The following is a 14,824-nucleotide window of genomic DNA, read 5'->3' as shown; positions in this document are numbered from 1 at the left end:
TTGGATGTTTTTATTTGACTTTCTATAAGGGTGATGTTGAGCATATTTTCATACCTTTATTGATTACTGGTATGTCTTACTACTCTGTGAATAATCTTTGTTGTTGTTCTTTTGGATTACTCGTCTTTTTATTATTGATTTGTAAAAAGCTTTTAAAATATTAAGGTTATTAGCTCTTGTCTGACAGTATGTATGTGAATACTTTTCCCAGTTTGTGGTTTACTGTTTTTTTTTTTTTTTTTAGACAGAGTCTCACTCTGTTGCCCAGGCTGGAGTGCAGTGGCGCTATCTCAGCTCACTGCAACCTCCACCTCCCGAGTTCAGGCTATTCTCCTGCCTCAGCCTCCCGAGTAGCTGGGGTTACAGGCGCCCACCACCATGCACAGCTAATTTTTTTGTATTTTTAGTAGAGACAGAGTTTCACCATTTTGGCCAGGCTGGTTTCAAACTCCTGACCTCCAGTGATCCACCTACCTTGGCCTTCCAAAGTGCTAGGATTACTGGCATGAGCCACCATGCCTGGCCTGTGGTTTACTTTTATATTTTGTGTGTGTGTGTGATAGCAGTTTTTAACTTTTATGTATTCAAATTTATCCCGTCTTTTTTTTTTTTTTTTTTTTTTTTTTGAGACAGAGTCTCACTTTGTCGCCCAAGCTGGAGTGCAGTGGTGCAGTCTCGGCTCACTGCAACCTCCGCCTCCCGGGTTCAAGCGATTCTCCTGCCTCAGCCTCCCGAGTAGCTGGGATCACAGGCCCCTGCCACCACGCCCAGCTAATTTTTGTATTTTTTAGTAGAGACGAGGTTTCACCATGATGGCCAGGCTGGTCTCGAACTCCTGACGTCAGGAGTTTGTCCTGACATCACCCGCCTCAGCCTCCCAATCTGGGTTTCATATCAAATGTAGAAATATTTACTCAAGCTATTTTATTTAGTAAACACTGTGATCACAGATCTTAGGTCTGTGAGCATCTCAAAAAAACCTATAAAAATATTTGAAACGCAAAATAAAATTTTTTTTTGCCCTAGAAAACAAAAAGAAAATTGCTAAGTCTAAGTAATTAAATGCTTATTTTAACTAAATGTCTAAAACTATAGCATTATATCAGTTTCAGTAACTAATAAATTCAGTCTTCACAAATGTTTAATACATTTGAAAACAATTTATAGGATTTTCCCCACCTCACATGAGTTCTTATGAACACGAATTATTACAAAGATTAAAAACCAATCACAGATTAAATAAGTTTCTTATAGCCAAATGATGGCAACAGCAAGCTACAAGAATCCTTTCAAAACAATTTATAGCAAAATTTATAGTTGATAAGAGTTGGGCATGTTTAATATGTTTGGCACAAATAACCAAACATCCTCCAGAAGGAATATCTGAAGTCCCATAGGGTTACAAATAGCCTGTTCCTCAGCTTAAAGTTGTAAAACTTAGGTATGAATTTCTTATTTATACATAAATTTTTTTGTTCATCAGGAATCTGATGTGAAATATGTGAAGTAGCTTTTTTCCCTTTCTAGTCAGGAAGCCAGTTGTCTCCATTCCTTTTAAACTTTTCCCCACTGGATTGAAATGTTACCTTTTTGATAAACTATATTCCCACAATGTATGTGTCTTCAATTAATTTTTTAAATGGGAGAACAAATTCCTGCTTATAAATAAATGCAGCTTGGTTGTCAATACTCTTTGAAAAGTTGTTCGGGGTGGGGAGACGTTTTTGGTGGGAAACACTGGCGTTCCCTGCTATCTAGCAAGTGGAGGGGAGATGAAAGTGTGTACATACTGCCTGTTTTGGGGGAGAAAGAGTACGTGCCACAAAGAGGAGCAGGTGAATGCCTGGAGCGCAGGGAGGAGCACAGCTACGTCCAGCTGAGAGCACTGAAGAGGCTTGATGGAGTGGTGGACACTCGAGTTGGGTCTTGAAGTAGGGGCAGGTGTTGAAGGCACTAATCTTCAAGGTGAGGTACCCATGCTCTTGAGGGGACAAGGGTACTCCCCAAGAGGGACATAATACAGGTGGCTTTGAGGGCACAATTTCCAGTTCTTAGTCCATCTCTTCTTGTCCAACTGATCAGCCAAAAGCACACAATGCACGTGGTCCCTGAAATGTGGCTTCTCATCTACATCTCCCATTAGTTTAAAAAAAAAAAAAAAAAAAAAAAAAAAAAAAAAAAAAAAAAAACAGTCTGCTGGGCATGGTGGCTGATACCTGTAATCATAGCTCTGTGGGAAGCTGAGGTGGGAAGATCACTTGAGTCCAGGTGTTTGAGACCAACCTGGGCAACATAGGGAGACCTCATCTCTACAAAAACTTTAAAAATTAGCTGGGCATGGTAGCAGATGCCTGTAGTCCCAGCTACTCTAGAGGCTGAGGTGGCAGGTAGTTTGAGCCAGGAGATTGAGGCTGCAGTGAGGCATGATCTCACCACTGCACTCCAGCCTAGGCAACAGAGCAAGGCCTCATCTCTTAAAAAACAAAACAAAACAGTCACTTCCTGCCCATCTCCATCTTACTATAAAGCATTTCTCAGAGGCATAAAGCCCCCAGGTCACCAAACAGAGAGAACATTCAGAATTTTGAGATACATGTCCTGCAGCGCGTCACTCTGGGGCCTGGATGGCAAGTTCTCTTGCAGCTTAGGTTGTTTGCAGTATTTCACCTTTAACAAAATTGAAAGAGAACCTAATCATATTGTGAGCTGATAGGTCATTAGAAACAGTTTTTGATGATAATGTTGACCATGTGATCTTCGTGGCATATAATTCAGAAGTTCAGAATTGAGTGACAGTTCCATAACAAAGCTTCTTCCAGCCCATCTACATATTTATGTAAATGAGGTTTCCCAATGTAAATGAGGTTTCATTTATAAAAATGAAAAAGACTAAAATTGATTCTGAACTGTATATTCTACAATAAGAATATTGATTTCTAGATAAGTAAACTAATTGGAAAAAATTTCTATTCATCCTTATAAGAGATACATTTCCCAAAGTTTCTTTATTTTCTATCTTGGATAATTATCATTCTATAGTGATAATCACTAAGGATAACTTAAGCCAGGAAAAAAAATGCACACTTAGAGACCTGTGGTTATTAGAAATGAAAGCAAAATTAAACTTTCAACTTACATACACATTTTTGTGGCAGAGTGGTAGATGAAGTGATCAGTAAAAGTCTTCTAAGCATACAAATATGTTCTATTAGGATAAAATTCTGTGGGCAAAGTGGGAATAGAAATAGAAGTTCAGGGTGAAAAGGAATGATATAAAAATGCTAGCTATCAAAGAAGAATTTGTTCATGTATTTTTAAGTGAATAATGGTGGGTTTAAAATTGCTGGGGTTCTTAGATTCCATTGGCGACATTAAAGGGTGATGGAAGAGTTTATTTCAAAGTATCAATATTTACAGTACTCCAGAAATTACATCTTTTGCAGTTACTGATGCATTTTATATATTTATTTAAAAAGGTGCAAAGGAGTACCTAGTTTTAAAAATTATTTTAAGGCGTAAGCAAGCAAAATATTTTAAGTAGTTTGTGAAGTCAGGGAAGAAGTTTTCCTGATGCCAGAGTCGTGGTCATGTTTGTGGAGGGATCATAATGATTTAGCGCAGAGACAAGGATTGAAGACAGAGGAGAAAAGGCACACAACTAATGGAGCAAAACTCCAGGGAGAAAGAAATGGGCAGGGCTAAGGAAACAAGCAGAGGAGTTCAGTGACAGGAGGAGGGAAGAGAGACATTACTTTCCCTGAGATTGGAGAGAAAAGGGAGGTAAAGATGGTGACTTTGAGCCAGTGTAGGAAGTAGGGGATGGAGGTATGGATGACTTTTTCTTTTCCTTTTAATAGAGAATAGGACACAGACATCTTTGGAGAGAGTGGGAGAGTCCCACAGTCCTGAGGGAATCAAAGGTCTTCATTTAAGGCTGTGGCGGGGGGTGGGTAAATGAGAGAACATTAGAGCTGCTTTATATTCCATCCACTTCCAAACCAGTTGAGTTGGTGAATCAGAGAGACATTAAAGGAGTGCCGCGCATCCGAAGGAATCTAGCTTAGGTCATCTAGCACCCATTTTCAGCCCCATGAGTTTGTCTGATTTCTTAGTAAGGGAATGAATGGATTTGGCAGAGGAGCATGAGGAGCCTCAGGAGGGCAGGACCGAGGCTGCTTGGTTCATTTATCTCCTGGTTTCTTTTCTCTTTTTCTCACAGCACTTGTCACCTTCTAACATACAATGTAATTTATTTGTGTCTACCACCTTATGTAAGGTCTATGTTTTTTTCACTGGATATATCAAAAGCCGTTAGACCACATGACATGTAGTTGGTGCTCAGTAAGTGTCTGCTAATAAACATTCAATGAATGAATGAATATGTTTGTACATGACATATTCTGTCATTACTGCAGTAAACATTTGTTCACCATAGCAAAACTCTGGGAACAAAAAGTGAATGTTCTTCTATTAGGGAAAGAATGAATAAGCTACGGTATTATCCTGACCATGGAATATATACAGCATTTTTAACAATATTAGCACTGTAGAAATTGATTTGAAGCCAGGTGTGGTGGCTTATGCCTGTAATTCCAGCACTTTGGGAGGCTGAGGTGGGCAGATCACTTGAGCCCAGGAGTTCGAGACCAGCCTGGCCAACATAGTGAAACCCCATCGCTACTAAAAATACAAAAATTTCACCCCTGTAATCCCAGCACTTTGGGAGGCCGAGGCGGGCAGATCATGAGGTCAGGAGATCAAGACCAGCCTGGCTAACACGGTGAAACCCCATCTCTCCTAAAAAATACAAAAAATTAGCCAGGCGTGGTGGCGTGTGCCTGTAATCCCAGCTACTCGGGAGGCTGAGGCAGGAGAATGGTGTGAACCCCGAAGGTGGAGCTTGCAGTGAGCCGCGATTGCGCCACTGCACTCCAGCCTGAGCGACAGAGCAAGACTCCGTCTCAAAAAAAAAAAAAAAAAAAAAAAATTAGCTGGGTGTGGTAGCGCATGCCTGTAATCCCAGCTACCTGGGAGGCTGAGGCACAAGAATCACTTGAACCTGGGAGGTAGAGGTTACAGTGAGCTGATATCATGCCACTGCACGTCAGCCTGGGCAATAGAGGGAGACTCTGTCTCAAGAAAAAAAAAAAAAGGCAGGTGAGGAGACTCACGCCTGTAATCCCAGCACTTTGGGAGGCTGAGGCGGGCAGATCATGAGGTCAGGAGTTCCAGACCAGCCTGACCAACATGGTGAAACTCTGTCTCTACTAAAAATGCAAAAAATAGCCGGGCGTGGTGGCAGGTGCCTGTAATCCCAGCTACTCGGGAGGCTGAGGCAGGAGAATTGCTTGAAGCCAGGAGGTGGAGCTTGCAGTGAACCAAGACCACGCTATCGCACTCCAGTCTGGGCGACAGAGACTCCATCTGAAAAAAAAAAAAAAAAAGAAATTGGTTTGAAGGGATTTCTACAAGATATTTGAGTAGAGGAACACAGAAGAGGCCAATAGTGACAAAAAAAAAAAAACCATATAACTGTGTATGTGTTGTTTAGAATAACAACATAAGCACAGAGAAAAGTCCTGGTAAATTATAGGAGTTACCTGGGAAGTCATAGCGGTGAAATGGGAAGTGAGGGAAGGGGAAGGCAGATTAGATGGAAAAAAATACTGCACTGAAAACCAAAAATGTGTTATAATCCCATTTATGTAAAATGACACCTATGTATGTAATGATACATTTGAAATTAATCTACAGACCTATAGGCAAGTTTAAAAACAAATTTCAGGGCAGTGTGTAATAGGATGCTATTTAACTAAAAACAAACCCAAATGCCCGTGGTGTACATGCATACGTGCTTGGGAACGTGAGTCTGTTTTTTGGACACCTCAGGGTATGGGGCCGAAGGATGGGAGTGGTCAGGAGGTGGCCTTTTCTTCATCAGCCCGATTGTGAGTGAGCAGATGAGAGAGAAACTGTGTTAACAGTACCAGTTGGCTGGTCTGACTGAGAAAGGGAATGAGCATCTCTTTAAAATAAACCCTGGCTGGGCGCAGTGACTCATTCATGCCTGTCATCCCAGCACTTTGGGAGGCTGAGATGGGAGGATCCCGTAAGCCCAGGAGTGCAAGGCTGCAGTGAGCTATGATCACACCACTGCACTTGAGCCTGGGTGACAGAGTGAGACCTTTCTCTATTGAAAAAATGAGAGTAAAAATAAACCCTGACAATGCTGAATTTTTTTTTAATTATGGAGCTCATGGAAGACAAACTTTGCATCTATTTTAACTTGACTACAGTTTGTATTGGTATTCAAAGCTATAAGGTGTCCAGAAAATTCTGTGTCTACTCATTTCCAACTCAATATTACATTTCTTCAGGGTCTCTAAGATAAGACTTATTGAGATGTAAATTGTAGGGCTGCAGAAACCTGGGCAGTTGGCATGAACGTTCTGGGTTCTTTTCTCCTCCTCACCCCTGCCCACCCTCTCTCAGCACATGATGGGATCGTGATTAAGATCGAGGTACAGACCAACGACGAGGGCTCAGAAAGTTTGGAGACACCTGAGCCCCTGATGGGACAGGTGGAAGAGCATGGCTTTCAGGACTCAGAGCTGGGTGACCCCTGTGGGGAACAGCCAGACCTGGACATGCAGGAGCCAGAGAACACGCTGGAGGAGTCCACGGAAGGCTCCAGTGAGTTCAGCGAACTGAAGCAGATGCTGGTGCAGCAGAGGAACTGCACGGGTGAGTGCTGGGCGGGGACGGCCGGGGAAGTGTTGCCATGAGGCCTCCCGGAGGGCCCCTGCCCCCTGGGAAAGCTGTGGTTCCTTCAGAGAGGTAGCTGGACACTGATGGGGCAACAGGTGGGAAAGAATTACCAAGCACGGCCTCTAGTATAGGCTCCATGATGCGGGACTTGTAAGAATCCGTCTCCGACCTAGGAAAGAAGTGGTTACATCTAAAGACTGGTTCAAGCAAAGGGATCTCAGAGCTCACCTATCCCACCCCTCATTTTACAGGCAGAGGTTAAATAGATGGGGCAAGGCCACACAGAGAGTGGCAAAGCTAGAACTCTCCCAACGTGTCCTTGGTCATCTCATATCACCCTAGAAGCCTCAACTACCTTGAAGATTTCAGCCCTGGAGAGCATGGTTTTCAAATAATGATAGTACTGGCATTCTGTGGTCGAACCTAGTCTTCATTTTTGTTTTAATTATAAAACTTTATCACCATGCTGCTCACCCTTGCTCATTCTGAGTTCAAGAACAGTAAGGCACTGGGGCTCATGGTGGCCTGATCCCAGGACATCTTTTGTGATGGATTTTCTGATGCTGAGCCATCCTGGCAGGCCCAGGAAAAGCCCTACTTGATCATCATGATGTATTTTTTGAATTCACTATTGGACTTAGGTAATAAATATTTTACTCAAGTTAGACAACTGTATTCATAAATGAAATGAACGTTTTCTTGAATTATTCTCATCTAATTTTGGAAACAGTATTATACTAGACGTATCAGATGCAATGGGCAGCTTTTGCTGTGGTTCTGTGTTTTTTTTTTTTTTTTTTTTTTTTTGGAGACAGAGTCTCGCGCTGTCACCCAGGCTGGAGTGCAGTGGCGCGATCTCTGCTCACTGCAAGCTCTGCCTCCCGGGTTCACGCCATTCTCCTGCCTCAGCCTCTCCGAGTAGCTGGGACTACAGGCGCCCGCCACCACGCCCGGCTAATTTTTTGTATTTTTAGTAGAGACGGGGTTTCACCGTGGTCTCGATCTCCTGATCTCGTGATCCGCCTGCCTCGGCCTCCCAAAGTGCTGGGATTACAAGCGTGAGCCACCGCGCCCGGCCTGTGGTTCTGTATTCTGAAAAAAAAATAGGAATTGAGTGTGTTCCTTGAAAAATTGGTAGAACCCACGTGGACTTTTGTTTTTGTCTGGATGTTTCGTTTATGTGTGAGTCATTCACCATTACATGTTTGTATAGTATTTTTATATTTAGAAATAGATCCACATCCATTTCTGTTTTTGAAAGTATTATATTGATGTAAAATGTTTAAAAATTATCTGTAGATAATTCCTCTACAATTTGCCTTTTTGCACTTAATAAAATGCCCCATGGTATTTTATTAATGACCATCTCGTTGGTCAAAAGATATGGACCTAGGCCCAGGGCAGTGACTCACACCTGTAATCCCAGCACTTTAGGAAGCAAAAGCAGGGGGATTGCTTGAGCCCAGGAGTTTATGGCCAGCCCAGGCAACATAGGAAGACCCCATCTCTACAAAAAATTTAAAAATTAGCCGAGAATGGTGGCGCATGCCTGTAGTCTCAGCTCCTCGGGAGGCTCAGGTGGGAGGATTGGTTGAAGCTGAGAGGCTGAGGTTGCAGTGAACCATGATTGTATCACTGCACTCCAGCCTGGGTGACAGAGCAAGACACTGTCTCAAAAATATGTACATATATGGATCTACCACCTTATTTTTAAGTAACTCCATGGTATTTCAGAAGTATTTTTGACATACCATGCTGTCTTTCATGAAAGAATAGTGAAAAGACATAAGGTAAATTCTGAGTATATGCTAAATTAGGACCATCATTGTATAAACTCGATTGCCTTTTGAGCAGTCCCCATTAATTGCAGTAGAACTTTAGAAAACTACTAAACAGTAGTTTGTGGAGTTTTGAGTCTTGAGTTTTAGGGCCAAATGTTTGGTGTTTATCATTCCATTAAGAAAAAAGCACCTTTGGCCAGGCGCGGTGGCTCATGCCTGTAATCCCAGCACTTTGGGAGGCCACGGCAGGCGGATCACTTGAGGTCAGGAGTTCGAGACTAGCCTGTCCAATGTGGTGAAACCCCATCTCTACTAAAAGTACAAAAATTAGCTGGGCACGGTAGCAGGTGCCTGTAATCCCAGCTACTCGGGAGGCTGAGGCACAAGAATCGCTTGAACCCAGGAGGCAGAGGTTGCAGTGAACCGAGATCGTGCCACTGCACTCCAGCCTGAGCGATAGAGCCAGACTCAGTCTCTCTCAAAAAATAAAAGAAAAAAGAAATAAGCACCTTTGATGCTCAAGGAGAGTTTAGCGCTTCTTAGGATCTATTTTCCCCTTTGCCTTTCAGACATACTCAGTATTTTCGGGATAAACACCAGGGCAACTAGTTACCACATTGTGCAGCTGCCTGCTCCTTGATCTTTTAGGCATCATGCTCCAAGGATGTTCTGGGTTGCTTCTTGCTGAGAGTCCTAACACTGCTGAGGCAGCCTTGACTCAGCACACCTGTGTCCTAATTTTACCACTGTAGTTCACTGGCTGTAGAGGGGGCCAAGGAAGTTCTAAGGACAGGGAGTCACTAGCAACCTTACAAGACGTTGGCTGGGTCACAAACATTGCTAGCTTCGGTCCATGTTACTTGAGGAGGTAGACCAGGTGGGTCCCAACCTGCAAGCTCTGGAAAGGCCTAGGACTTCGTTTTCTCTTTGGAAACATCACTTGATATCTCTGGGCTTGGAGAACCCATCTGTAAAATGGGGAGAATTCTTGCTTGACTGCCCTATAAGAAGATATTGTGCTCATGAAAAGAGAGGACAGGTATGAGTGCTCTGAAAAGGTCTCGTTGGTTTGTTTTTAATTATTCTTCAAACACAGAGTTTTTGTGTCTTCTGTCACAGATGGGTCCAGAGAAGTGACTTAAGTGTCACTTCTGTCACAGATGGGTCCAGAGAAGTGACATAAGAAGTGACTTTCTTATGTCACACAAAGCTGGTGACTAAAAATAGAACTCGCCAGTTAGTGCCAAATAAGTACAAGGCACTTGAGAAAACTCAAGCAGGAGTCGGGAGCCACTTTTTTTCTCTAAAACTTACATTATCATAAAGGACCAGGCTAGAGAGTTGAGGGGGCATCCCTGGGTGGGGCATGCACTGCCTGCACCTGATCCAGATTCAAGGGTGGTCGAGTCTGACTGTGCCGGTGCATCTTCCACCCATGAGAGGCTGCAAAAGGCTGGGTTCCTGATTCCTGGGGTGGGCACCAGCGAGTACTGTGGGCTCCAAGGAGGGGTGGAGTGCTGTAGGTTTTGATCATCAAGGCAGACGTGGAGAGGAGAGGGAAATGTCTGGAGGAAGGCGAGGAAGGGCACCAAGAGGAGAAATCTCCAAGTGGATTAGGAAAGAAGTGGGCCGGTCTGAGTAGAGTTCAGGGAGAGATGTCCTCAGAGGGGCAAAGACTGAGAACCTTAGGAGTGGAGACACTTTGGTACAGCTGGTAGAAACCCAACCTTTAAGTAGCCTAATGGAAAAAGGGGTGTGTATCGCTCATATATAGGGAATCGTGAGCATTCCAGCATCAGGCATGGGTGGATCCAGGTGTTCCCACACCGGCTGTGTGTACTGGTTTCCTTCTTTCCTGCTGGGTCCGGCTGTACCAGCAGTTTCGCATCATAACCAACAGGAAGCGATTTCCCCCGCGGTCCTCCGTATAAAATTCAAAGAGGACTCTTTTTAGCCCCTTTTAAGTCTGGACTCATTCCTGAACCAAACAGCAAGGCCAGTCTGGGTTACGCGTCTACCCCGTTTGGGGAGGGGAGCGGACCAGGGGCCGCAATGAGGGGAATTTTCCCAAAAGAAGGAATTTGGGCCAATAATGCAATGTTTTGGTGAGGGTGAAGCAATGCTGTACCTCCATCCAGGTAGGTTAGGGGCGCCAGGCAGCAGCTAACGACTTTCTCTCTCTGTCCCTTGAGCAGAGGGGATCGTGATCAAGACAGAGGAACAAGATGAGGAGGAAGAAGAGGAGGAGGAGGATGAGCTGCCGCAGCACTTGCAATCCCTTGGGCAGCTGTCCGGGAGATATGAGGCCAGTATGTACCAGACCCCGCTGCCTGGGGAGATGTCCCCCGAGGGCGAGGAGAGCCCCCCGCCCCTGCAGCTAGGAAACCCCGCAGTGAAAAGGCTGGCGCCCTCCGTGCACGGTGAGCGGCACCTGAGCGAGAACCGTGGAGCTTCGAGCCAGCAGCAGCGGAACCGGCGCGGCGAGCGGCCCTTCACCTGCATGGAGTGCGGCAAGAGCTTCCGCCTGAAGATCAACCTCATCATCCACCAGCGCAACCACATCAAGGAGGGGCCCTACGAGTGCGCCGAGTGCGAGATCAGCTTCCGGCACAAGCAACAGCTCACGCTGCACCAGCGCATCCACCGCGTGCGCGGAGGCTGCGTCTCACCCGAACGCGGGCCCACGTTCAACCCCAAGCACGCTCTCAAGCCGCGTCCCAAGTCACCCAGCTCGGGTAGCGGCGGCGGTGGCCCCAAGCCCTACAAGTGCCCCGAGTGCGACAGCAGCTTCAGCCACAAGTCCAGCCTGACCAAACACCAGATCACGCACACGGGCGAGCGGCCCTACACGTGCCCCGAGTGCAAGAAGAGCTTCCGCCTGCACATCAGCCTGGTGATCCATCAGCGCGTGCACGCGGGCAAGCATGAGGTCTCCTTCATCTGCAGCCTGTGCGGCAAGAGCTTCAGCCGCCCCTCGCACCTGCTGCGCCACCAGCGGACTCACACGGGCGAGCGGCCCTTCAAGTGCCCCGAGTGCGAGAAGAGCTTCAGCGAGAAGTCCAAGCTCACCAACCACTGCCGCGTGCACTCGCGCGAGCGGCCGCACGCCTGCCCCGAGTGCGGCAAGAGCTTCATCCGCAAGCACCACCTCCTGGAGCACCGGCGCATCCACACAGGCGAGCGGCCCTACCACTGCGCCGAGTGCGGCAAGCGCTTCACGCAGAAGCACCACCTGCTGGAGCACCAGCGCGCGCACACGGGCGAGCGGCCCTACCCCTGCACGCACTGCGCCAAGTGCTTCCGCTACAAGCAGTCGCTCAAGTACCACCTGCGGACCCACACGGGCGAGTGAGCGCGCGCCCCGCCGCTGCCGCCCGGCCAGGTGCGCGGGCCGAGCCCCCCTCGGACACCGCCAGGCCCGAGCCCAGCGGGCGGGGGCGGGGCGCCCCCCAGCCCCTTTGCCGTGAGCTCCCCTCTCCTCTCGTCCCTCCTCCCAAGGACATGGGGGCAGTGAGACCAGGTCCCTTGCTGCCGCGTTTCCCCGGGGGCCCCAGGGGGGAGGGCGCGGACCTGGGGAACCCTTTCGGGCTGTTAATTTCCTTGACAATAAAATGGATGAAACCAATCAGCACGGGGGGCGTGATTTGGCCGCCGGCCACTCAGAGGGGCGGTGTAGGGCCCATCTAGTTGGGGATAGAACTTTATAATTACCTTTTGGATACTGTGGTTCTATTTGATAATAATAGAGTAATTTTTAAAAGACGAGCGTTTCCTGTTTGCCGTTTTTGTTTGGTTTGAAGGGGAGGGGTTGAGAAGGCCCAAGGGACATATGCTAGTGTCAGTTGACAGGTTCTGTTGGGACCCTTTTTTGTGTTCCTTCTCCGTTTGGTTGGTGAAGGAGTTGCTGATCCCGCCGGTTCTGAAATGGAGAAGGAGAGGCAGGAGTGACGTCTAAGGGACCGCGGGAGCCCCAGACCATCGCGTCTGCCCTGGAGTCCATGAGGATGCTGGGAGCTCAGGACGGAATAGGTCCCAGTTGACTAGCATGGTCAGGGAGAGTGACGGTCAGGTTTGGAATGAGCTGGAAAGAAGGTCCTGTAGCAAAAGCTGGGCGCTGCCTTCAGTGCCCAGGCGTTCCTGCGTAGCTTGAAATGCAGCTGGCTGAGGAGTAGGGTGGCGGGAGGGAAGCCTAGGGAAGAGGTGCAGAGGCCCCTGGTGCCAGTCTGCGGAAGCCCTAAAAGGCACCAGTCAGAACATTTTTTATTTGAATATTGCACCAAAGCTACTCTGGACTTGCTGATTGCACTGACGAACCCTGGTTTCTCTAGGTATTCATTCATTTCCCATCTGTCTCCAGCTCTCTCTTACAAAAAGAGAAACTGCAGGCATATTACGTTGCCCACAGAGCGATTTACTTTGCTGATGGGTTTGGCAGTGGCCCAGAGAGAATTCAGGCCATTCGAAAGGATAATTCATGGAGGCTAGCAGAGTGCACAGCTCAGCCTCGCACACTGGGGAAGCTGGGCTGAAAGCGGACAGACTGGCCTGAGAGGAGAGCACTGCTGAAGCCAGGCCTGTCAAGTTATGACAAGATACTTGAAGGGGGGTCAAAAAAGGGGATGTGGAGGAAGAGGGTGATACACTCTTGACTTTCAGGGGACCACAGAGATCATCAACTCCCTCTGCTTTGTATAAAGAGTTCGTAAGCTAAGCACAGAAAGGGGAAGTGATAGCACAAGATCTCACATGTGAAGCTTCTCCATTTAGACTGAATTTCTAAGTCGATGGTAGGACATAGGGATGGTGGCCAGAGGAGGGAGCGGAGGTCTGGGCTGGTGCGAAGGACTGATGGGCAGTTTCCACCAAGACCTCAAGCATCAGCTGCGAGGCTGGTGCAGATACGTGGGCAGGTAGTACCGGTAGTGTGCAGTCAGCTTCACCGGTTGCCAGGCAGAGGGGGCCTGCAGGAGGACAGCTTCCCCCAGGAGGTGGAATCTGAGCTGGGCCTGCGGGATAGAGAGGATTTCCATAGATGAGAAAAATGAGGAAAGCTTTCTTGGTGGGGGTGGTCATAAAAGGAAAAGTGTGGAGAGTAGGCTGCATGTAAGATCAGGAGCAGTGATGGATTAAACCTCAGCTGGGGGAAAGGGCCTGTCTAGGAAAAACAGGGCCAAATGTTGGTTTGGAGTAGACTAGGGGTGCAGAGAGGATCTAAGACTTCAAGGCTGCAGACTTTGAATTGGATCTTGTAGGAAAAACCATTGAAGATTGCTGAGTAGGAGAGAGAGATGATACAGATAGCCATCCAGGGACTGAATCTGGTAGAAGGCAAAGAAATCTAACAGTCAGGTGTGGGAAAACCAGCTCTGTTCCACGGCTGGGTTGCAGATAACAGAACCCATGGGTGGAGGTTGACGGGATGGCAGGGGAAATGGTTCTTTTGAACGTGAGGATATTTGAAGTCTCAAAGAGTTGTTAGTGGAGGAATTTGGGGAGGTATTTGGTAGAGGGCTGTTGCTGCCCTGAATTTTTACTAGCTCTGGAATTGGAGGACCAAAGAGTGCTGGAAATGTCCAGCTTGAAGGGAGACGGAGGTGGTGTGGGACAGAATCCATGTGGGAGACTCAGAGAGGAACTTCATTTGTCACATGAAGTTAGCAGGACATTATGGGGTCAAATGAGAATGGTGCTTGAGAGGCTTTCTTTTCCTAGGAAATCTGGGTGGTTGTTTTGTTTTGCTTGTTTGTTTTCTGAGACAGGGTCTTGCACTGTCACCTAGGCTGGCATGTGGTGGCACGATCATGGCTCACTCTGACCTCAACTGCTTAGGCTCAAGCAGTCCTCCTGCCTCAGCCTCTCGAGTAGCTAGGGGACTACAGGTGTGCACCACCACACCCAGCTAATTTTTTTTTAATTTTTTTGGAGATGGGGGAGTCTTTCTGTGTTGCCCAGGCTGGTCTCAAACTCCTGGCCTTAAGCCATCTTCCCACCTCAGCCTCCCAAAGTGCTGGGATTACAGGCATGAGCCATTGCTCCCATCTGAAATTTGTTTTTTAAAAGGATTAAACCAAATATAGTCAAAGATTGTTATTTCTTTTTCTTTTAACTGACAATTTATGTCATCAACTGGAACAGCCTGGTTCGTACATCCTTACGTCTCTGTCTATTGGAATACCATTTAAAGTCTTTCAGGACACATCATAGTATGTCAAGATTGGTTCATCTTACACGTAGCTGGGCTGCCATGACTTCCCTGACTTCTACGTCCCCGTCCT

At 47.0% G+C, this 14,824-nt stretch overlaps 1 protein-coding gene across 2 annotated transcripts in view; it reads left to right on the top strand.

The window, feature by feature from the left end:
- The window catches only part of ZNF777 (zinc finger protein 777), a 31,070-nt gene extending 18,759 nt beyond the window's left edge, over positions 1 to 12,311 (top strand). For both annotated transcript variants that reach the window (XM_003270890.4, XM_030826416.1), the window contains exons 5-6: positions 6,493 to 6,744; positions 10,745 to 12,311. In XM_003270890.4, the coding sequence (XP_003270938.1) occupies positions 6,493 to 6,744; positions 10,745 to 11,901 (1,409 nt within the window). In that variant the 3' untranslated portion in view covers positions 11,902 to 12,311. The remainder of the gene's footprint in view (positions 1 to 6,492; positions 6,745 to 10,744) is intronic.
- Positions 12,312 to 14,824: the final 2,513 nt, after the last annotated feature.

This window comes from Nomascus leucogenys, chromosome 13 (genome assembly GCF_006542625.1).
Source record: "Nomascus leucogenys isolate Asia chromosome 13, Asia_NLE_v1, whole genome shotgun sequence".
NCBI lineage: Eukaryota > Metazoa > Chordata > Mammalia > Primates > Hylobatidae > Nomascus > Nomascus leucogenys.
This window is presented reverse-complemented; position numbering and strand designations above follow the sequence as displayed.